This window comes from Phacochoerus africanus, chromosome 9 (genome assembly GCF_016906955.1).
Source record: "Phacochoerus africanus isolate WHEZ1 chromosome 9, ROS_Pafr_v1, whole genome shotgun sequence".
Classification (NCBI taxonomy): domain Eukaryota; kingdom Metazoa; phylum Chordata; class Mammalia; order Artiodactyla; family Suidae; genus Phacochoerus; species Phacochoerus africanus.
Genome location: NC_062552.1, coordinates 53,210,651 through 53,234,347, shown reverse-complemented (window position 1 = coordinate 53,234,347; position 23,697 = coordinate 53,210,651). Strand labels below are relative to the sequence as shown.

At 45.0% G+C, this 23,697-nt stretch overlaps 1 protein-coding gene across 1 annotated transcript in view; it reads left to right on the top strand.

The window, feature by feature from the left end:
• The window catches only part of WHAMM (WASP homolog associated with actin, golgi membranes and microtubules), a 32,271-nt gene extending 20,399 nt beyond the window's left edge, over positions 1-11,872 (top strand). The window contains 7 exon segments of the mRNA XM_047795294.1: positions 3,366-3,419; positions 3,422-3,549; positions 4,937-5,023; positions 5,228-5,323; positions 8,170-8,427; positions 8,429-8,678; positions 11,099-11,872. Coding sequence (XP_047651250.1) covers positions 3,366-3,419; positions 3,422-3,549; positions 4,937-5,023; positions 5,228-5,323; positions 8,170-8,427; positions 8,429-8,678; positions 11,099-11,397 — 1,172 coding nt within the window. The 3' untranslated portion in view covers positions 11,398-11,872.
• The last annotated feature ends 11,825 nt before the right edge of the window (positions 11,873-23,697 follow it).

Sequence of the window (23,697 nt, the reverse complement as noted above, 5' to 3'; positions counted from 1 at the left end):
GATGTTTATAAATAAATATCTATTGATTTTTTTTTAAATCCCAAACTGTATATCCTGTACAGTAACCTCTTTTTTATTTAATACGTAATAATCATCTTTCATTTCAGTGAGTAATAAAAACCACAGACATTTTAATGGCTGCATAGTATTGCATTATATGGATAGCCTGGGATTTCTAGTTTTTCACTGTTGTGAATAGCAGTATAGTGAAGAACCTTCCTTTACACATGTCTTTGTGTACAGGATAGATTATTTCTTTGGAATAAATTTCTAAAGATGGAATCAGGTCAAGGACAATGCACATTTTACGTTTTGACACGTACCTGTTGACACTACAGCCATAATGTGATAGACATTTCTCAACTTTTTTTTTTTTTCTTTTTGCCATTTCTTGGGCTGCTCCCGCGGCATATAGAGGTTCCCAGGCTAGGAGTCTAATCATAGCTGTAGCCGCAAGCCTGCACCAGAGCCACAGCAATGCGGGATCCGAGCCACGTCTGCGACCTACACCACAGCTCATGGCAACGACAGATCGTTAACCCACTGAGCAAGGCCAGGGATGGAACCTGAAACCTCATGGTTCCTAGTCGGATTCATCAACCACTGCGCCACGACAGGAACTCCGATATTTCTCAACTCTTAATATCTTCTGATTTCTAAACTTCATACTACATGTCTCTCTAGATAGGTTGTATAAAATGACACTCCCATCAGCAGATTATGAAAATATGTTTCCCTGTACTTATTCATTTAAATTCTTGACTATTTGATAGGGGGGAAAAATGGCACCTTCTAATTCTCATTTATTTGATTACAAGTGATGTTGAAGCAGTTTTGTGTGTTTACGGGCCATTGCACTTCTTTTATTCACTGCCTACTCATGGTCTGCCCATTTTTCATTGGAACATTCCCTTTCTGTATTAGAGATATTATTGTTATCTGTCATGAGTTGCAAATAATTTCTCTTGTCGTTTGCTTTTTCTTGTCTTGTAGAAATATTTAATTTTTTTTTTTTTTGTCTTTTTGCGATTTCTTGGGCCGCTCCCATGGCATATGGAAGTTCCCAGGCTAGGGGTCCAATCGGAGCTGTAGCCGCCGGCCTACACCACAGCCATAGCAACGCAGGATCTGAGCCGAGTCTGCAACGTACACCACAGTCCATGGCAGTGCCAGATCCTTAATCCACTGAGCAAGGCCAGGGATCAAACCTGCAACCTCATGGTTCCTAGTCAGATTCGATAACCCCTGAGCCACGACGGGAACTCCAGAAATATTTAATTTTTATGACATCACTTCTATCAGTCTTTGTGCTTTGGTGTTACACTTCCTTATCCCACGATTGTAACAGTATTGTGTTTTGTTTTAGTATTTTTTTATGATTTTGATCTTAAAAACATTTAGTTCTTTCGTACAGGTGAAATTTATTTTCATGTGGGTAGGAATCTTTTCCCCCCAAATTGTTAGCAGTCCCAATCCACTGATTTTAAAAATATTTCCCCCATTGCTTTGATTTGTTACCTGTCTCATACCCAGAATTATATTTATTTTGATCTATTTATGAACTGTTATTTTCATTGATTTGTGAGTGGCTTCTGGTGCAGGTATCATGCCGTTCCTATTACTGTACCTTAAAGGTACTTTTTTTTTTTTTGCTTTTTAGGGCCGCACCTGCAGCATGTGGAGGTTCGCAGGCTAAGGGTCAAATCAGAGGTACATTTTAATATCTGATGAAGCAAGTATTTCCCTCATTATTCTACTTTGCCATAAGTTTTCTGACCTTTCTCACTCCTTTATTCTTCCAGATGAACTCTAGAATCGTTTTGACAAGTTCAATACAAAAAACCAAAAACTCGAAATTTTTATTGGGATTGTGCTTAAAGTTAGTGGTTAATTTGGGGAGAATTGCCATCCGAGAACATGGTATGTCTCTCCATTCACTTAAGTGGTTTTTTTCCCCCCCCTAAGTTTCCTCCAAGTTTAAAACTTTTCTTCATGTAGATCCTAAACATTTAATTTAGTCCTAGGTATTCAAAAAAAAATTTTTTTAAGTAGTTTCAGGTTACAAGCCTTTTGCATATTTAGGGAAAAAAATGTATTAGAAAAAAGTTAATCTTGAAGGATGCATGCCACAACTGTTCATGTTTTTCCTCTGGGAATAAGATTCCAAAGAACTGGTGAGAGAGGAAGAAAATTTCACTTTTTATTTTGTGTACTGCTTGAATTGTTAGGGCTCGAGGTGTTACAATTAGCATGTTGTTTTAAAAAAGAAGTCCATATGTAATCAGGATTAAATATCGCTAAGGCACCTTAATGATACATTGCTGATAGCAGGGAAGCTGACTTTCTGGAGGAGGGTGATTTGATAGTCCTCGAGAGCCTTAAATATTCATCTGGTAAGGAAGTAGTAAAGAATGAACCTAAAGGTTTATATTCAGAGATGTTCATCACAGTGAAATCGGTAATAATGGAACACTGGAACGTACTAACAGAGGGCACATAAATTCAACAATACTGTGTTGCCATTAAAATTCCATTACATGGGAGATTTTTTTCCGAGAACTCTGTTGACATGAGTAGCTATAAAGGTGTGTGTGTGTGTGTGTGTGTACATATACATACATACAGATGTTAGTCACAGTTCTCTCTGGGTAATGGGAATATAAGGATCTTTAATTTTCCTTACATTAAAAAAATTATGCATTACTTTTGAACACACCATTTTTTAAAAAATCATTGTTTCTAGCAGAAAGGCAGATATCATATGATATCACTTGTATGTGAAATCTAAAATATGACACAAATGAATACATCTACAAAAAGAAACAGACTCAACAGATGTAGAGGACTTGTTGCCAAGGGGGAGGAGGTGGGGCGGGGGAAAGAACTGGGAGTTTGGGATTAGCAGGTGCAAACTATATGATGGATAAACAACAAGGTCCTGCTGTATAGCACAGGGAACTATAGTCCATATCCTGTGGCAAATTATAATGGAAAAGAATATGAAAGAGAATATACATACATACATATATATATGTATAACTGAATCACTTTGCTGGACAGCAGAAATTAACACAACATGGTGAATCAACTCTACTTCAATAAACTTTTTAAAAATCATTGTTCCTAGGGAGTATCCATTGTGGTGCAGTGGAAACAAACCTGACTAGCTAGTATCCATGAGGACATGGGTTCGATCCCCGGCCTCGCTCAGTGGGTCAAGAATCTGGTGCGTGGCTGTGGCTGTGGTGAAGACTGGCAGCTGTAGCTCTGATCAGACCCCCCAGCCTGGGAACTTCCATATGCTGCAGGTGTGGCCCTAAAAAGAGAAAAAGAAAAAAGGGAAAAATAAAAATCACTGTTTCTAGATAAACAGGATGAAGTTGTCTACTATGATTCGTGTGAAAGTCCGGAGGAACTTAAGTCATTGATCACGTCCTGGGACTGCGGGAGGAGAACTTGGAGGTGAAGGAACTCCGCCGGCAGTGCCAGCAGCTGGAGTCTAAACGGGGCAGGATCTGTGCCAGAAGAGCCTGTCTCAGGAGCAGAAGGGTAGGAGCCCAGGGTAGCCCTCCTTGCTTACCCCTCTGGGCTTTTCTTTGATGAAAGATAGAGGTCTTGAAAAGAAGTCATTAATTGTGTGTGTGTGTTTCTGTAGATACCAGGGGCTACGACGCAAGTGTATTTAAATTGTTCTTCTTCAAAGATTCTTTTTCCTTCTGAGTTTAAGCATTTACCATAATCTTTAGATTTTCATTAATTCTTTCAACAACTGTTTACTGATGTCTGTTACGTAGGTATTTCTAAACCACAATAAGTAGAAACTTCTAATCTGCTGAATACATGCTAAATTGTAATTGTCGATTATAAAATGTTAGAGATAATACTCAGCTCGTCTCAATCCTTGTATTTGGTGAGTGGTTTTTCTCCTTAATTTTTGGAAACTCCATGATTATATAAAACGGTAACATACTAAAAATGGGTAAGCATAACTGTGATAGAGTTTTTAACATAATTTTTTCAGGTATTGTATGTTGATTTGTTTATGGTAATATTTAGAACATGGGAAATTGTGTTTAACACAACTGCTTTGAGAAGTTCCCCTTCTGGTACAGTGAAAAAGAATCCGACTAGTATCCATAAGGACGTGGGTTCGATCCCTGGCCTTGCTCAGTGGGTTAAGAATCCAATGTTGCCATGAGCTGTGGTATAGGTCACAGATGAGGCTAGGATCCTGCGTTGCTGTGGCTGTGGTGTAGGCTGGCAGCTGTAGCTCTGATTCTACCCCTAGGCCGGGAACCTCCATATGCCATGGGTGCAGCCCTAAAAAGCAATAAAAATAAAAATGAAACAACTGTACTGAGGAACTCCTGCTGTGGCACAGCTGGTTAGAGATCTTGCAAGGTCTCTGAAGTGGCTAGAGTTGCTACTGAGGCACAGGTTCAATCCCCGGCCAGGCGCAATGGGTTAAAAGGATTTGGTGTTGCTGTAGCTGAGGCATAGGTCACTGGCCTGGGAACTTTCAGTGCCACCAGTGTGGCCATATAAACAAACAAGGAAACTGCATTGAAACATATTCTTAGGCCACATCCCACTTAAGAATGTGGAGCTGCCTGTGTATCGTCTCATTTCCACTTAGTTGGAGGGTTTGCGTTTTCATCTCTCTGCAAGCACTACATGCCAGCTGCAGCTCTCCTGACTGGGGACAGGGGACCCTTGTAAGCAGCCCGTCAGCCCATATCACATGACTGAGAGGAGGTGGACCCACTGAGCCACACTAATGCCTATTAATAAATGCCTTATACTAGAGCCCAGGTGCAGTGCTTTTTGTTCTTTTAACCTTTTATGCTGTAGCCCATGCTAACATTAAAAACCTTTGTAGTGTTCAGTTTATAACCATGTAAAAAATCAGATCTATGAAACTGTATTATTCCACCAGGATCAATGCAAAGAAAATCAGCGACTGAGACTGCAACAGGCTGAAGAAAGTATAAAATATTTTCATCAGCATCACAGTGTCCAGAGGGTGAGTGGTTTGAAGAAAAATGTTTTCTATTTGCATAACGTGACCCAATGGCTTAAGTTTGCACTCCCCTGGCCCATCAGCCTCCGTCCCGGGGGGAATGCTAGAGTCCAGCCCCGCAGACCGGTGGGGAGCAGGTCAGGTTATGGTCCCTCTCTTTCTCAAGACGTTGGAGAAATTTACAAGTGTATCTTTGCTTAAACATAGAAAAGAGACAACAGAAAAGAAGAGGAGCAAAAGAAAAAAGAATGGATAAATCAAGAACGCCAGAAGACACTCCAACGATTGAGAGCCTTTAAGGAGGTGAGTTCCAGAGGTAATCACTTCACCTCCATTTTCTGGAGAAATAAATGAAGATCACCCACGCCAAGAGAAAGGTATAAAGGATTAGGAACAGATAATTTGGAACATAAAATGTTCCCCAAATGCCATTATTGTAAGTAAAAAACAAAAAATTACAGAATTCCCGATGTGGCTCAGTGGTAACAAACCCAACTAGTATGCATGAGGACATGGGTTTGATTCCTGGCCTTGCTCAGTGGGTTAAGGATCTGGTGTTGCCATGAGCTGTGGTGTAGGCTGGTGGCTACAGCTCCGATTCAAACCTCCAGCCTTGGAACCTCCATATGCCCGTGCGTGTGGCCTTCAAAAAAAAAATAATAAAAGTACATTAAACTTGTTGAATATGAAAACATAGACCTGTTCTCTTCACACACCCTCAACACACACCTTCACACTGACTCAACCCCACCCGCCCAGAGATAATTCTGGGATGAGGCATTGGAGGTGTGCTGTGCGATTCCAGCAAGCAAAATCAGGGGCCACTGGAGTGAATACATCATGAACCTCTCGAGTCATCTTGTCTTCTGATAGGCTTTCTTTCTTTTTCTTTTTTTGTCTTTTTGTCTGTTGTTGTTGTTGTTGCTATTTCTTGGGCCACTCCGCGGCATATGGAGATTCCCAGGCTAGGGGTTGAATCGGAGCGGTAGCCACCGGCCTACGCCAGAGCCACAGCAACGCAGGATCCGAGCCGTGTCTGCAGCCTACAACCACAGCTCACGGCAACGCCGGATCCTTAACCCACTGAGCAAGGGCAGGGACTGAACCCGCAACCTCATGGTTTCCTAGTCGGATTCATTAACCACTGCGCCACGACGGGAACTCCTTGATAGGCTTTCTACTCTGACCACTGCTGTACACTGGGCACTGGGCTAGACACTTACATTCATTCTCACTTGATTTTTTTTTTTTTTTTTTTGCTTTTTTAGGGTCCCACTCGCAGCATATGGAGGTTCCCAGGCTAGGGGTCTCATCGGAACTACAGCTGCCGGCCTGCGCCAGAGCCACAGCAACCCAGGATCCGAGCCATGTCTGAGACCTACACCCCAGCTCACGGCAGCACTGGATCCTTACTCACTAAGCGAGGCCAGGGATGGAACCCGAAACCTCAACGGTTCCTAGTTGGATTCATTTCCACTGTGCCATGATGGGAACTCTGGTTCTCACTTAATTCTTAAGCAACCTTGTGAGATGTCATCACCACTACTTGAAAGATGAGTAACCAACTCTCAGAGGGCTGCACAGCTCAGCTGGGGATATACAGAGCCTGGTCTAATGTCAGAGCCAGAGCAGAAATGCTCCAACCTGGGTAGTCCAGCAGAAGTCCCGCTGGAGCATCTAAAAAATACTCATGCCCCGCCTCTGAGATTCTAGTTGTCCCAGGTGTGGGCCACGGGTGTGATGGAAGTGGGAAGAGTGAACTGAAGGGGAGCTGCAATGGACACCAGAGGGGGGAAGTAGATGGTGACGTGCTTGGTCAGCTGTCACCAGGTTAATTAGTGCAGTGGAGTCACTGTTGGGGGGAAGGGATTCAGGGGATGCAAGACAGGCTCCAGAGCCCTGAGCTGCTCAGAGCAGTGAGGGACCTTCAAACAGAGACAGTGTGTAGATGACAGACTCGGCTGCCTCAGCGCTCAACAGACAGGAGCAAGTTGACCTCAAATTGGTTTAAGTTTGCAGTTTTTTTGGTCCATGGAGGTATGGAGATTAGTTCTTTGTAAGTTAGGTTTTTCTTTAGGCAGATAATACCTGAGAGAGCAGAACTTCTGCAACTCACATGTTGTCTTTTTTTTTTAGGGGCCACACCTGCAGCATATGGAGGCTCCTAGGCTAGGGGTCCATTTGGAGCTGTAGCCGCTGGCCTACACCACAGCCACAGCAATGTGGGATCTGAGCTGCATCTTCGACCTACACCACAGCTCACAGGCAAACGCTGGATCCTTAACCCACTGAGAGAGGCCAGGGATGGAACCCTCACGCTCCAGGATACTAGTCGGGTTCGTTAACCACTGAGCCATTACTCTAAACCTAAAAATTAGAGAAACACCCATAATTCTGGTTTTAACTGTCATTTTGAAATCCACACTGCTGGCATCTTTCACAGATCTAAATACATGGTTTTACATTTGACACTAGGTCATCTGAATATTTTAAGGATGTTTCATAGATATTTTGTATATATAATGATTGTGATGACTGCGTAATAACTTTAAGTAAATGGACTATAATCTTTTTTTTTAACTAACTTCCTATCTAACTTTGGTTTGATTTTTCATACTAAAAATATGAATGTTTCGAAATTCCCGTTATGGCTCAGCGGTTAACGAACCCGACTAGCATCCATGAGGACTCGAGCTCGACCCCTGGCCTCGCTCTGTGGGTTAAGGATCCAGCATTGCCATGAGCTGTGGTGTAGGTCACAGAGGCGGCTTGGATCCCACATTGCTGTAGCTGTGGTGTAGGCCAGCGTCTACAGCTCCAGTCGGACCCCTAGCCTGGGAACCTCCACATGCCGCAGGTGCAGCCCTAAAAAGACAGAAAGACAAAAATAAAAAATGAATATTTTCATCTGTATGTATCCTTTCATATATTTACTTTATTACAGAGAAAATGTTACCTGAAGGGATATGAATGCTTATTCCTTTATATACAGATTTAGGAGCAAGGGTGGTTGTGAAAAGTGAGAAGGGGCCACTTTGTGAATTAGAGCCACCCATGCACAGAAACTGCACTGTGAGTTTATAGAAGGCGTCACCGTTTCGATGGTTTGCATTGGTGGCAAGCTTCTCACGACAGTTTCTCATTTTCAGAGATGTCCGGGTCGGACTGCAGTCAAGGCCTCTCGCTCACAACCTGTGGCTCCACACCTGGCAGGTGGACTTCCCCAGCAGGCGTCCCCACCATCTTCTCAGATGGCGGCAGTAATCCATCCGTCCTCTAGGAAAAGCACACGGGCTCCCTCGCCCCCAGTTAGTAACGTAACCCCAGAGGGTCAAGACTGTGCTGGAAACATCCCTGTCCAGATTTTTGTCCCAGTTAGTGACCAGACACACTTCAAACCCAGTGAGGGAGCTGTCACTGCCTCCATCGCCTTTGCCTCTGCCACCGCCGCCGCCGCCACCGCCACCACCACCACCACCACCACCACCACCACCACCACCTCCTCCACCCCTCCCTGCTCGGCCCTTTTCTTCTCAACCTGCAAATCATCGGGATTTCCACTTCAGGACTTCAGTGAGTGATGAGCAGCCACTTCCTCTTGTGTGTGAATCGCCCACTCAGAGCCTGCCTGGTTCCTCAGACAGTTTGAACTGCCCAGGTAATCCACGGGACTGTTGCTGCTCACCACAGGTGGTTGAGCAGTTCAGGCATTCTAGCTTCAGAAGCCGTCTTCTTCAAATCAGAATCTCCAGAATTCGCCACAATCTTAAAATGTTCCAGTATTTGTTCCCTTAAGTATTGCTCTTTAGTTGTAGCAACTAAATCTGACTTAGATAAATGCTAATGCATCTTGAAGAAACATCTCTATACATTGAAAGGTTCCATGACTTGGGATCTCTGAGGCAGTTAAAGAATGGACATAGTTCAGGTTCTTAAGACTCTGATTTCTGCCATTGGAACATGTTTCAGTGTTGCTTTGAAGTAAGCTTACTGTTGCATCTTTGAGTCCTTTACACAATGAAACTGTTGCTCTCCCCCCCCCCCCTTTATGGCTGCACCTGCAGCATATGGAAGCTCCCAGGCTTAGGGGTAAAATCAGAGCTGTAGGTGCTGGTCTACCATACACCCACAGCAACATGGGATCCTTAACCCACTGATCGAGACCAGGGATGGAACCCATGTCCTCATGGATACTAGTCAGTTTGTTAACCACTGAGCCACGGCGGGAACTCCTACACTTATTCTAAAGACTAGGCCTGAGTAACTCCACCTGGAACACGCAAGGAGACTGTGCTAGGTGATGTGACTTATATAACGGTTCCAAACTGTGGTTCTGTTTAATGCATATTCTGGTTATTCTGAGTTCAAGGTTTCACTGTACCTAGAACAGATGAAAATGTCCACACTATTAGGTAGGGACCAACAGGGTTTATAGCAAAACATCGTGTAAATGATAAAGTGAGGGCTCACGGGCCTGGGCCTAGCTGAGAGATGGGGTGTGGCAGGTCTCTGCGGGGCACCTGGTCAGCTCACACACACACTGCCTCACTTCACTGGAAAGAGTAAGACAGTGTGAATTGTGAATTAGCACCACAACATGTCCCTGATGGTGAAACTTGGTCTGACGATTCCTAGAAGGGAATCGTAAACACAGGTTACAGCCTAACATCCAAAGTGTTTTGTGGCGTTCCCGTCGTGGCGCAGTGGAAACGAATGCAACTAGGAACCATGAGGTTGCCGGGTTTGATCCCTGGCCTCGCTCAGTGGGTTAAGGATCCGGTGTTGCCGTGAGCTGTGGTGTAGGTTGTAGACGTGGCTCGGGGCTGTGGCGTATGGGCGGCTATAGCTCCCATTCGACCCCTAGCGCGGGAACCTCCATGTGCTCTGGGAGCAGCCTCTGAAAAGTCAAAAAAAAAAAAAAAAAAGGCTTTCAGTCCAACTCAGAAATGACTCTTCACCTGGAAGCCTTACCCGGGAGTTCTCTCTGTTAGTGGCCAGTCACCCCTGTCTCCAGCAGGTGGCCAAGGATTCTACCCCCTCACGGGTACGTGCCAAAGTGAAAAACAGCTTCTCCCCACCAAGCCTTAAAACTCTGATCTCCTTTGTGTTTTGGCAGCATTTCACACCCTCAAGAATAGAACACGTTAGTTACCTACCTCAGGGTAATGTAGGTGGAATTAAACACACTGTATATGAGAGACGTGCAGACCCCCCCCCGCAAATCAGGCTCACTGAGCCGCTGATTAAAGTTTGACTTTAAGCCTTTTCATGTGTGGAAACCTGCTCCCTTGGCTGTCACAGAACGAGTTAGCACTGATTAATCATCCAAGACTGGAGTTAGAGAAATACAGTGGGTACATTAAAACAGAAACTTTAAGTGGGAAGAGAAATGGAGGATGACAGTTGCAGACGTGTCAGGGCACCATGGCTTGGATCACTTAACATCCAGGTATTGAGAACTATCTTCAAGGTCACACGAAAAGATGCCAACACCTGTGTCTTGAAAAACAGCCATGCCAACAGAAAGCGTACTGACTTATTTGTCTTTTAGGGCCGCACCTGAGGCTTATAGAGGTTCCCAGGCTAGGGGTTGAATCAGAGCTACAGCTGCCAACCTACACCACAGCCACAGTAACGCAGGATCCGAGCCACATCTGCAACCTACACCACAGCTCACAGCAATGCCAGATCCTTAACCCACTGAGTGAGGCCAGGGATCGAACCCTCATCCTCATGGATCCTACTTGGGTTCATTGCCGCTGAGCCACGACAGGAACTCCAAGGTGTACTGACTTTTGAGTGTGCCTGTGAGTTGCCATGGATTTGAGGAAACAAAAAGGAAATTAAGTGGTGGAGGTAAACTATTGGCGATTAAACGACCCTGGATTCAAACAGGGAGCTGCGGGCCCACCTTTCCAGCTGGTAATTACGGCACCTGTTCAGTGGAATGAGGATGATATGTTTAAATCAGGGCATTACCCGACGGGTGACCTCACACCTTTGAGGGATGCAAAAATGTCTCGACATCCCCGGGAGAGAGAATGATCTTGACTCCTTGCTCTGTTGGCTCCTTTTCAGGCTCAATGGACCAAGTGCTGGCCTCCTTACGGCATGGCAGAGCCCCCCTCCGGAAGGTGCAGGCGCCCACTCTGCCCCCTCCCCACACCTCAGTCAACGAGCACATTCTGGCCGCCATAAGGCAGGGGGTCAAGCTGAAGAAGGTTCACCATGACCTTGGCCTGAGCCCCAGCAGGAAACCCACCAGCGACCTGGAGAGGAGCATCAAGGCGGCGCTCCAGAGAATCAAGCGCGTGTCCGCCGACTCGGAGGAGGAGGAGGAGGAGGATGAGCAGGGCCCCAGCGACTGGGACCATTAGCCCTCCTCCTCCTCCGGGGCCCCAGGCCTGTTCCAGAAAAGTGTGCCAACGGAATGCTGGCAGACTGGCCACACGGCACCCCGAAAGTGTGGCAGGGCTCGGTGTGAGACGCTGCAGCTTTATTTAGCGCTGTGGCTCTTAGCGTCAGGGATGGAGGGAGAGAGGCTGTGCCTTCCACACAGCCGAGGACCCTTAGTGGGCACGGCTGGCCTGAGAAAATGGTAGTCACTGCTCACCATGGATAATCGAGACTCATTCCCTTATTCTGAAAAACGTTTACACTGCTGCGGAAAACAGCACTACTGACCGTGCCTCCCGAGCGTGTGCAGTGGTGTCCTCAGATTTAAAGGTTTAAATGTGAATGTTATTTTAATAATAAACTGCTTATAAGCAGGCCTTTAAATATTTTAAATGAAAATGTATTTTATGTATCAAGCACTATACAAACTCATAATAAAGAACTCTTTCTAATGCACCAGTGTCACTCATGTGGAAATGAAACCTATGGCAACACAGCTGTCCCTGCCTTGGGACAGTTTTTTGAAGTTTTCAGCTCCACGTTCATTTAAGCAAATACTCAGGGTAGAGGAATAGCAACTGAAGTCTCAGGCTGGAAATTGGTTCTCCTTGCTTTGTGTTAAAAGTAGGAAAGGAGACGAGACCAATCCAAGGCAGGCTACCCATTCCTCAAACTGTCCAAAGCAGCCCCACTGGCCAGATCATCCTCACTCTTGCCTCGCCAGTCCTAGGTTTCCCCAGAACAGGGTGAATCCATCCTCCTATGTTTCCAAAGAGAAGTTGTCATAGACCAAACCCTTCCTACTTCCTCTTCCCTCTTCTTCGCTGACTCTGAGGGGCCTCAGCTGGTGTAGCTGGGAGGGGTATGGGTGCTTCTTCAGCAGCTGCAGCCTGGACCTCCACGCGTGGCTGGAAAACCTTCAGCGTGGCCACTGCCAGGCGGTCCTGCCTTCCCTGACCTCCAGTGATGCTGACCCAATCCAGCTCCCCTGCACGAAGGTCCTCACTCTGCCCCTGGGCCCAGGGACTGGCTTTTGTCCCCAGAGACTGGTTTCTGTCCCCACTGCTCCCTTTCCTCTCTGCAGGTTCCCAGGGGTGCTGCACAGGGGGACGTTCCCTGCATGGTCGCACATCCCAAAGGCAGGTCAAGCAGCTGAGCCCCCAGGCTGCCACCTCCACCAACAGACAGGCCAAGCTCAGCACTACAATTTTCTCTAGAAAGAACTCTGTATTTTTGAAAATGGCAAAATCAGAGCTTTGTTGGACTTTCTTACGCTTATTTTGCGATTTGGTATATTTATTTTAATTATTGTGATGTTAGCATTTTGAGACACCAGTCAGCTTATTTAGGCTTGGATGAGTCTCAGAATTTGCTTCTAAGGGCTGCCAAAGATGCGAAGCCTTCCAAAAAAGATCCTTTTTTCAGGACAGGTTCTCCCAATTAAAACTCCTCCCCCAACTATCCTCAGTGCATTGAAGCTTCTCCTTCTCTGGAAACTTCTCTCCTTCATTTCCCCCCTTTTCCCCTTCTTCCAGCCAAGACTTGAATTAAGCCTCTGGCCACAGGGAGTCCAGGGCCAAGGGGAGGAACAAGTATTGTCAACTCTTGCGAAGCTTCAAACTCTCCACCATCAATCCCCCTTCACCTCCCCTGTGATGCTCTCTGGCCCCCACAGGGAAAGGCCTGCCCCTCAGCACAGTGTACCAACCCTCAGAGACCTGGTTGCTGTACCCACACCCCCCCACCCGCTGCCTCTTCCCCAAAGGGTCATTCTCTTAAGCCTAAGTGCCTGGGATGTCCCAGTCCTCGGCCACCCTGTCCCAGCAAATCCACAGCCACCTTCAATCTCAACCCCACAACATCCAGCTTTCTGCCTTCCACGGTCCCCGATTCTCCTACAGGCCCACTGCTCCTCGTCTCGGACGTCAATCGTGCTCCCTCCCCAGTCCCCAGCCCTGGCCATAAGGGCAGTGCGCTGCAAACATGTTTTAAAACCCTGAGACGGCCCTCTGCCCAACGCTGATTCTAGGAGAGCCAATCTGTAATGTAACTGGAAGCATCCTATGGATTGTTTTGGAATGAAAAACCATGAACTGGGCCAAACTTCCTTCTTCATTTGTTCCCTTGTCTAGTATTGGGGAATCAAGCAGGGAGCAGCAGGGACCAGAATCAAGAGGTTTTTGATTAATGACCATCCACCAGGTGAAACCATGTAGTTGACTGAATTTACATGGCAGGGCTTCTTAATTCCTAGATGCCTCAACTCACATGAGAAATGTATTGGTTTTCTGTTACTGCCATAACTACCACAAAGGCAGGGGCTTAATAACTCAAATGTATTATCTTACCGTGTCATGGGTCCGCAGTCCGACTTGGGGCTCACTGGCCTGACATCATGGTGTTGGCAAGGATGCATTCCTTTCTGACGGCTCTGGGGGGGAAGCTGTTTCCTTGCCTTTTCCAATTTGTAGAAGCTGCCTTCCTTGCCTTGTGGCCCCTTCATGTCTCTTCAAAGCCAGCACGTTGCATCTCTCTGACTCTCCTTCTGTCATCATCTCTCTCTGACCCCAGCCTGGAAAGATCCTCTGCTTTTAAGAACTCAAGTGATGGAGTTCATGCTGCGGCATCTTGAGCGCATGGGATGTAGGTTCGATCCCCAGCCTGGCACAGTCGGTTAAGGATCTGACATTACCACAGATGCAACTTAGGTGACTGTGGAGGCTCAGATCTGATCCCTGGCCTGGGAACTCCATATGATGTGGGGTGACAAAAAAAAAAAAATACAAAATACAAAAAAGAACTCATTTGGAGTGCCAATCACGTCTCAGCGGTAACAAACCCAACTGGCAGCCATGAGAATACAGGTTTGATCCCGGACCTTGCTCAGTGGTTTAAGGATCCGGTGTTGCCATGAGCTGTGGTGTAGACTGCAGACTCAGCTCGGATCCTGTGTTTCTGTGGTTGTGGTGTAGGCCAGCAGCTACAGTTCCGATTTTACCCTTAGCCTGGAAACCTCCATATGCCGTGGGTGCAGCCCTAAAAAAAAAGTCATATGATTATGGAGTTCCCATGTGGCTCAGTGGATTAAGAACCTGATGCAGTGTGAGGATGCAGGTTCCACCCTGGTCTTGCTCAGTGGGTTAAGGATTCGGTGTAGTTCGCAGATGCAGCTCAGATCCAGTGTGGCTGTGGCTGGGGTCCGCAGATGCAGCTCCAATTTGACCCCTAGCCCGGGAACTTCCATATGCCATAGATGCAGCCATAAAAAGAGAACAATAAAAATTTTTTAAAAAAGAACTCTTGTGGGAGTTCCCGTGGTGACTCAGTGGTTAATGAATCTGACAAGGAACCATGAGGTTGCGAGTTCAATCCCTGGCCTCGCTCAGTGGGTTAAGGATCTGGCGTTGCCCTGAGCTGTGGTGTAGGTCGCAGATGCGGCTTGGATCCTGCATTGCTGTGGCTGTGGCATATGCCAGCAGCTGCAGCTCCAACTGGACCCCTAGCCTGGGAATGTCCATATGCCGTGGGTATGGCCCTAAAGACAGAAAGCCAAAAACAAAAACCAAAAGGTCCAGGTCAAATGCCCTGGAAAAGTGAAACATGGGAACTGACTGGTATAAGGAGGCCCCTCTGGGCAATGGTCTGAGCAGTGCTCGGGGTCAGAGACCCCCCCAACAAGCAAACGGCAAGGGCCTGCAAAGCCAGTGGGGATGGGTGGCTCAGAATCAACTCCACTTGGAGTGTGTGCTCGTGCACACATGCACCAGCTTACCTAGCAGGGCCTTCACATGAGGTCACCCTCCACCCCAAACTTTTGTGGCCAACAGGGTGTCAGGACCTAGGACAGCCTCATGGAGGTTTCTGCAGCATGGGAACACCTGAGGAATGCTGGTATCCCAGGCGTGCAAGCGTGACACAGAGGCAGAGGTGTGAGAGGGCAGGGGCAGGAACAGGGGACACCTCCCAAGAGATCTCCCCCCTCCCCCTCCTAGACCTCACACCTGGAGAAAAGAGGGGCCCAAGATTGCCTGAGATCAAATTCCATGAGACTGGCAGAGCAAGGGCTCCAGACAGAAATCTACAGGAGCGAAAGGAAAACTGAGAAGATGTGGGCTGAGAGTCACACCTCCCCCACATATTCGGGAAAAGCTGGTTCTCTGCCTGGCACAGATTTTGCCAGGCGAATAACCTGCAAGAACAGCTCTGGAAAAATCTTTTCCGGGAGAATGAGTCTCTGAGATGAGCTTTTCTTCCAAAAGCCAGGAACACAAACATACATTCCCTGCTGCCTTCTGCTCAGAAGGCCAGCCTTGCAGAAGAAAAGTGCCTCCTGGGTTAAGAAAAGCTTCAGGAGCTCCCGTCATGGCTCAGGGGTTAATGAACCCGACTCGTGTCCATGAGGACTCGGGTTTGATCCCTGGCCTCTCTCAGTGGGTTAAGGATCCAGTGAGGCCATGAGCTGTGGTGTAGGTTGCAGATGCAGCTTGGATCTAGTGTTGCTGTGGCCGTCATGTAGGCTCTGATTCAACCCCTAGTCTGGGAACCTCCATGTGCCACAGTGCAGCCCTAAAAAGACAAAAGACCGGAAAAAAAACAAAAAAGAAAAAAGAAAAGCTTTGCAATCAGCCCCATTGAGGCAGAACGTGACCAGCTGGAGGGCAGGTGTCCCCAAAGCATACCAGGCATGACGCTGCCCCCAGGCAGAAGCTGGAAATGACATACCCCCAAACCCTCATTCTGTTCCAAAGGCTTATGTGCCTCAACCCACACTGCCATCCTTGCTTTGGCTCAGCGAGTTACCCCGGAGAAAAGTCAACCTACCCTTAGGGAGATCCTGAGTTTCCAAAGTATCTTAAGACACAAAGAAAACTTTCATTGACTTAAAAACAGACACAAACTTTTACTGAACTATGTATTTCTACATAAACAACTCTGTTACAACAAACTCAGGTAAAATCCACAAAGGTATACACGTCTTTAAAGGAAAATCGTTTTCCCTTAAGTATAAAAAGATATTTTGCCAAATAACACCATACTGAAATACATAAAGCAAAAACTGTTAGAAACAAGAGAGAGAGGAATACAATGGGAATGGGAGACTAACATATTTTCCTTAGTCTTCAGTGAATCAAGGAAGCAAAAATTAAAGGTCCATGATATTGCAACTAATAAGGTCAAATTAATACATACAGATTGAATTCTGTTCCCTTCTGAGAATATACCTTCTTTTCCAGTTTTCTGGGAATATTGATTAAAATTAAGAATTTATTAGGTCCCAAGAAAACATCAGTAAACTCCAAAATGCAGAAATTGTACAGGCCATACCCTCTTTGACGGCAAGACAGTAAAAGTAGAAATTTATAACAAGTGTTAAAAACAACAACAACAAAAAGTATCGAACTATCTAGAAATTTAAAAGTATAATTTCAAATAACTCTTCAGTAAAAAATAAAGTCCAATCTGAAATTACAAATTAGTTAAGGGATATGGATAAAGACCTATTCAGAAGAAAAGCCATATATATAGCCTGGTGATTGCTAATAACTCTATCTACTATCAAACACGTTAAAATGGCATTCGACTTGAGGAAGTGAAAAAATAATAAAGGGAGAAATAAGAACTAAAGCAAACCAAAAAAATCCTAAAATGGTAAAACGGTACATTAAGATATCAGTCCCAGAGTTGGTTCTTTGAAAAAAATCAATGAAATAGACTAATTCTGAAAAACCGATCAGAATAAAAAGGGAAAGCAAAGACACAACTTTATGAATAGCAAAAGAGAATACAGCCCCATGCCAGCAAATCTGAAAATCTTAACAGAATCATTATTGACGAAATTGAAACTGCCAAAAACTTAGAGACCAGGAAGAAAGTTTAAAGAGACTCATGAGCAAGGATTAACACTGAAAAAAATGCCAAAGAATTATTTCCTAAAAAGGCACTAGACTCAGACAGACTTATACATGTTATAAAAACTTCAAAGAGCAAAAATTTCTAAATATTAAACTGTTCCAGGGCATAGAAAAAAGAGAGAAAGCTTCCCAAGTTTTTTTTTTTTAAGAAGTTAACGCAAACCCAACACCAATACCTGACAAAGAGAGCAGAAAAAACAACAATCTACCTTAACATATGAAAAATCCCAAAATGATGAGCAAATCAAATCCAGAATATTTTTCTTATTTTAAACATTTTATTTTAAAGCTCTTATTTTATTTCCATAGAAAAACCAGAAAATAGAGATGAGAATGAAAAATAAAAATCTACCAGAAACCAACCCATCATAAATAACCACTGTTAACACTGAATGAAGATGTACAGTGAAAGAATAATATACTGTGACTAAACCAGATTTTCCTAAAAATGTAGAGATGGTTTAACACCAGCAAACCTATTAAAATGGTTATGTGAAGCCACGATAAAGAAAACTCATTCGGGAGTTCCCGTCGTGGCGCAGTGGTTAACAAATCCGACTAGGAACCATGAGGTTGCGGGTTCGGTCCCTGCCCTTGCTCAGTGGGTTAACGATCCGGCATTGCCATGAGCTGTGGTGTAGGTTGCAGACGTGGCTCGGATCCCGCATTGCTGTGGCTCTGGCGTAGGCCGGTGGCTACAGCTCCGATTCGACCCCTAGCCTGGGAACCTCCATATGCCGCGGGAACGGCCCAAGAAATAGCAACAACAACAACAACAACAAAAAAGACAAAAGACAAAAAAAATAATAATAATAATAAAGAAAACTCATTCGATCATCTTGACAGATGTGGGGAAAAAAAGCCATTTAAGAAAATTCCAACATCTATTACTGATAAAACTTTCGGCAAACTAGAAAGAGAAGGGTGTAACCTTAATATACAAATTCAAATATTAAGAATATTTTATATGAAGAGTCAAATTTGTACTTTTGGAGAAACACTAGAGATTTTCTCGCCAGGTAAAAAATACATATATATAAAGAAGCATGGACCATACCGGTACCATTTATGTTCGTGTTATTTAACATTTTTCTAAAAGTGCTGGTCCGGGTGATAAGGAAGTGAAATCAGATTATTAAAAATATGGAGGTAAAGTTGTCATCACTGCTCAGAACTACTGTCCACCTGAAAAAGGCAGAAGAATTAATAATAACAACAAAACTATTAAAATGAAAGGAAATTCAGTAACTGGCTAGTTACAAAATAAACAAAGGACCAACTGCCAAGTTAAACGCACTTACTAACCACCACACAGCTCTCTATGCAGAGTTAAGGAGAGTGAGGTAGATTTCTATGTACCAACAGGAAGATGGCCAGATCTATTGCCAGTGAAGACTGTGAGTAGTGGAAGGGTGGTACCATTTGGTCCAAATGAAAAAAATGTATTTAGGGAAAAAAAATTTTTTTGAGGACTATGCATCAACTGTTGACTATCTCAGGGCAAAAGGGATTTTAATTCAGGGAACTTTCAGTTTTTTCACTGTGTTTTTTCATTATGTGTACAATTATGTATTTCGTTAATATTTTAAATCAGAAAAAACCAATGGATTTAATTTCCATTAAAAAAAAAAAAAAGGAGTGTCGTACTTTTTTTTTCTGTATTTTGTCTCTTTAGAGCCACAGCCATGGCATATTGGAGGTCCCCAGGCTAGGGGTCTAATTGGAGCTGTAGCTGCTGGCCTACACCACAGCCACAGCAATGCCAGATCCGAGCCGTGTCTGTGACCTACACCACAGCTCATGGCAACAACGGATCCTTAACCCACTGAACGACCCAGGGATCGAACCCCCGTCCTCATGGATGCTAGTCTGTTTGGCTAACGGCTGAGCCACGATGGGAACTCAAGGAGTGCTATACTTTTATACTACCAGTAAGCACATAGAAAACATAACGGACAAAAGAGCTCATTTACCACAGTAACCAGAACTACCAAAAATTACCTAAACTAGAAAAAATATACTGAGGAACATAATACTTTATAAATTTACTGAAATGGAAGGTTAAATATTACAAAGTAACATCAATTCTCTCTATGGTAACCTATAAATTTTACACAACCTTATTTCCAATTCTTCTGAACGTTACAAAATGATCCTGAATGACTTTTGGAAATATTAGCATCCGGAAAGGACTAGGACTTTTTTTTTTTTTTTTTTTTGGTTTTTTAGGGCCGCATGCATGGCATATGGAAGTTCCCAGGCTAGGGGTCCAATGGGAGCTGTAGCTGCTGGCCTACACCACAGCCACAGGTGTAGCTGGCATCTAAGCTGCATCTTCAACCTACACCACAGCTCAAGGCAATGCCAGATCCTTAACCCCTTAATTGAATGAGGCCAGGGATCAAACCTTCATCCTCACGGGTACTAGTTGGGTTTGCAATTGCTGAGCCACAATGGGAACTTCTAGAACTTTTTTTTTTTTTTTTTTGGTCTTTTTGCCTTTTCTAGGGCTATACCCATGGCATATGGAGGTTCCCAGGCTAGAAGTCTAATCAGAGCTGTAGCCGCCAGCCTACGCCAGAGCCACAGCAGTGTGGGATCTGAGCCGCGTCTGTGACCTACACCACAGCTCACGGCAGCGCCGGATCTTTAACCCACTGAGCGAGGCCAAGGATCGAACCCTCAACCTCATGGTTCCTAGTCAGATTCGTTAACCACTGAGCCACGACGGGAACTCCACATTTTTTAAGATGTTTAGTTAATGGGGATATTTAGTCTAAATCTGAGATCTCAAACAATGTTGTACCAGTGCCAGATTGTACACAAAAGACCACAATGCAAAGTTCAGAAATACGCTTAACGATGTGTAAGGGCTGGATACACAGTGAATGGGATTTCCTCCTAGCAGGGAAAGGATAGATGTTCCAATAAATGAGGTTGGGGTGATTTAGAAAATAAATTCCACATGGATCATATATTTAATCATAAATACTGATGAAAATTCGTATGACCTTGGAATCAGAATTGCAAAGATCTGCATAAGCATGAGAGCAAAGGTTGCAATCATAAAGGAAAAGATAGATTTGACTAAAAATTTGTTAAATGAACTTTTAAAAAAATCATACGTGCAACTTTAAAAAAATACATTTATGGGAGAAAAAAAACTTAGAAATCAATGAGACAGCTAAACGCTTTCTGAGGAAACTGGCCAGAGAAGATGAATAGGTAAACGACAAAAGGACATAGTCTAATAAATATTTTGGCTAGCGAGGGTCACACTTGAATCAAAAAATGCTTATCAAAATTAGCCTCCAGTCCCCAGCGTGAGAGAGGGAGTCGAACATTCTCACACGTTGCTGGTGGGACTATAATTTGGTATCGTCTTTCTAGAAGGCAATTTGAGGCAAGGGATGTTAAAAGTCCCCAAAACAGGCATACTTTCTTTCAGTCACACCGCAGGACCAAATTAACCCTGACATCCCAGTGCTGTAAAACGTACCGCTGAGCCTTTCTTCACGCTACACGTCTGTGCAGGTGGATGTCATGATGGGAGACGGGACACTCTCCACAGTTGCTCAGGGACGCGAGGGGCCAGCGGCTCCCGCCCTGGGACGTCACCATCTGTGGGGCAAGGTGACAGGGAGACGGGAGACCTGCACAGAGGTATATCCCAGTCTCGGCCTGGACGTTTCTCATGTCACTTCTGCTTACAGCTCCTTGGCCAGGATTAGTACCATGGCCCCAAGTGACTTTAAAGGGCTGCAAAGGGGCATCTCCTGAGTGTCCAGGAGGGAGAGGAGGGGATGGAGCTTGTACTGTCCATCACACTTTTGAGCCAGCAGGTCTAATTTTAGAAAATTATCCTCATATTCTGAAAAATTCATCATCTCATTGAGTATGGCAGTAAAAAAAACTGGAAACAACTTAAGTATCCAAGGTGCTACCTACATACATGTTAAAAATGAAGCAGTTACATACTTACTGGCATAGAAATATATTCACAATATAGTGTCAAAAGGGAAAAAAGCAAGTTATAAAACAGTACGTATAATATGATTGGATTTCATGGATAAAGGTAGTAAAACAAATATAGCTGCATAGAAAAAAGTCTGAAAAGAGATATACCAAAATGTTAACAGTGGTTATAATCAGATGGTGTAATAACAGGTGATGTTTTTCCTTTTCACGCACGTGCAGTTTCTTTCTTTTTTTTTTTTTAAAAGCATATATTAGTTATGTACCAAAAAGGCATTTTAAAAAGGAAAAAAAGAAACAAAACACAAGAGTGTTCTTCAGAGAGTCCACTTATCCACCTCATACAGATCATTCAGGTCTTAAATTTGATGCAAGAAATGCCTACTTGTCAGTCACACCATAAGACATTGCTACACCTATGTAAAAGTCAGGACTTTGTATGAAAAGTGGTACAACAGGGTAAGAACAGTGACACATTCCCCACAGTTGCATATCATCAGACCTGTCAATCATCTGCTGAAACGTTCCCCACCCCCGTCTGGGCTCCGCCATGGCTTCTCTGGGCTCCTGCCAGGTACACTAGGGCCGGTGGCCCAGGGGCCACTCTTCACAAGGCTCTACATTTGTCAGAGAGAGTAGGGCACTGGACGAACTCCACTCAAGACAAAAGATCCACAGGATCTTCTCAAAGATGGATTCCAGAACACACAACATCACTACCTGGATGATTGCAGACTCCTCGTAGCTGTACATATTTTTTATTAACATCCTCTCTCTGTTGTTTCTCCTGCATCTCTCTGCTGCTTCCTCTCCTAACACACACACACTCTTCAAAGTTCACTAGACTGTTTCATCCAGCTGCCAAATTCTTACCAGAGTCATCTGTTGCCTGGCTGGTGTTTAAAGCGGAACTGGAAAAACCCATATTCTTGAGATAGGAGCATGAAAAAAGACAGAGAAAACAACACACATTCCTATATGGGATTCCCCTCCATGCTGTCACCCCCACCAGCCCCAGAATATGTAATATTTCTTTAGGGGAGAAACCATGTACTCAGAAATCAGGGTCCTTTAAAACCATGCAAGTCACTTAAAAGTATATATGGACGTTGATTTGCAAGCTTTTCATTTAAATCATCTGTGCTTCAAAAGCCAGTGCCGTTTCAAGTGAGTAAAAGAATCCCGGCCTTCTGAAGAGCATGCAGCTACTTTCCGGGATGAGCAGAGCACCATGGCCGGCTCTGTCTTAAAGGGCAGCCTCTGCTCAATGCCATCCCGGCTGCCTGCCTTCTAAGGCGCACTCAGCCACACCAGACGTCCCACAATAAGGTCCCTGGCATGCTCTGTGGTTGGCTCTGGCTCTCATCCAAAGGCACCCCGATTTCTACAGAGAGCAATCTTTTCTATAGAAGGGGAGTCCTTTAAAAATGGGCAGGTCCAAATGCCTCTGGGCAGCACATTCACCACATCCCAGCCTTTCCTTGATGGTTTCTGTCAAATGCACTGCATACCAGTGAGGCATCAGTCAACCACCATCCAGGCTGTGTCTGTGGGCTGCTTGAGTCTAGAGACATCCATGGAGAGCTGGCGGGACAGGGACCAACTGCCCGCTGTGGACGGTCCTCCTAGGGGCTGGTCAGGTCCCACTCAACCTGCTCTAACCACTGGCTGGCCTGCTCCTTCTCAGAAAAGGGGTGGCAGGGACCTGTGATCTCTCAGCCAGCACTCTGTTGACCATCTTGAAGCCTCTCGCTTGTTTGGAACAAACTGCTCTGCCTCCACAAGAGCCATCCACGAAGACCTCAAAATGTGTCTCATTTCTCTGGCCTCTCGCAGCACCCACAGCATTTTAACCAACAGTCTCTTGGAAAGATCCCTGTGAAGCCAGAACCTTTGGAAAGAGGAACTTCCCGCAGTCATCAACGTAATTCTGATTCACTCATTTCTAAGCTGTCATTTGCTGTGGACACACGGCAAGATGGGATAATTATGATGTGCTCTTAAACAGACATGAGATTTTTTTCCCTTGGCACCTAAAGGTCAGAGAAGAGCGCATGGCTCATGGAAAGACACTGGACCAGGGTCCAGGAGACCTGGGTCTGGCCCACGTCGCTGCTTCTACCGGGCTACCTCTGGGGTGTGTCACTTGTCTCTGTGGCCTCTGTAAAGTGAGTTCTGCTCTCTCACCTGACTGAGATCCAAAGTGACAGCGTGCAGGAGAGTGTGGAACAGAAGGAGCACACAAGTTCCAGGCGCATGTGGATGTGGGCTCTCTTTTAAGGCCTGACCACACTGTCCCAGCCTGTCACTTGAGTGGCTCTCTGTGCCCTGGACTTCCCCTCGCTGCACCCAGCAGGTCTTGATTAGGAAGAAAAATTACTTTTAAGCGTTATT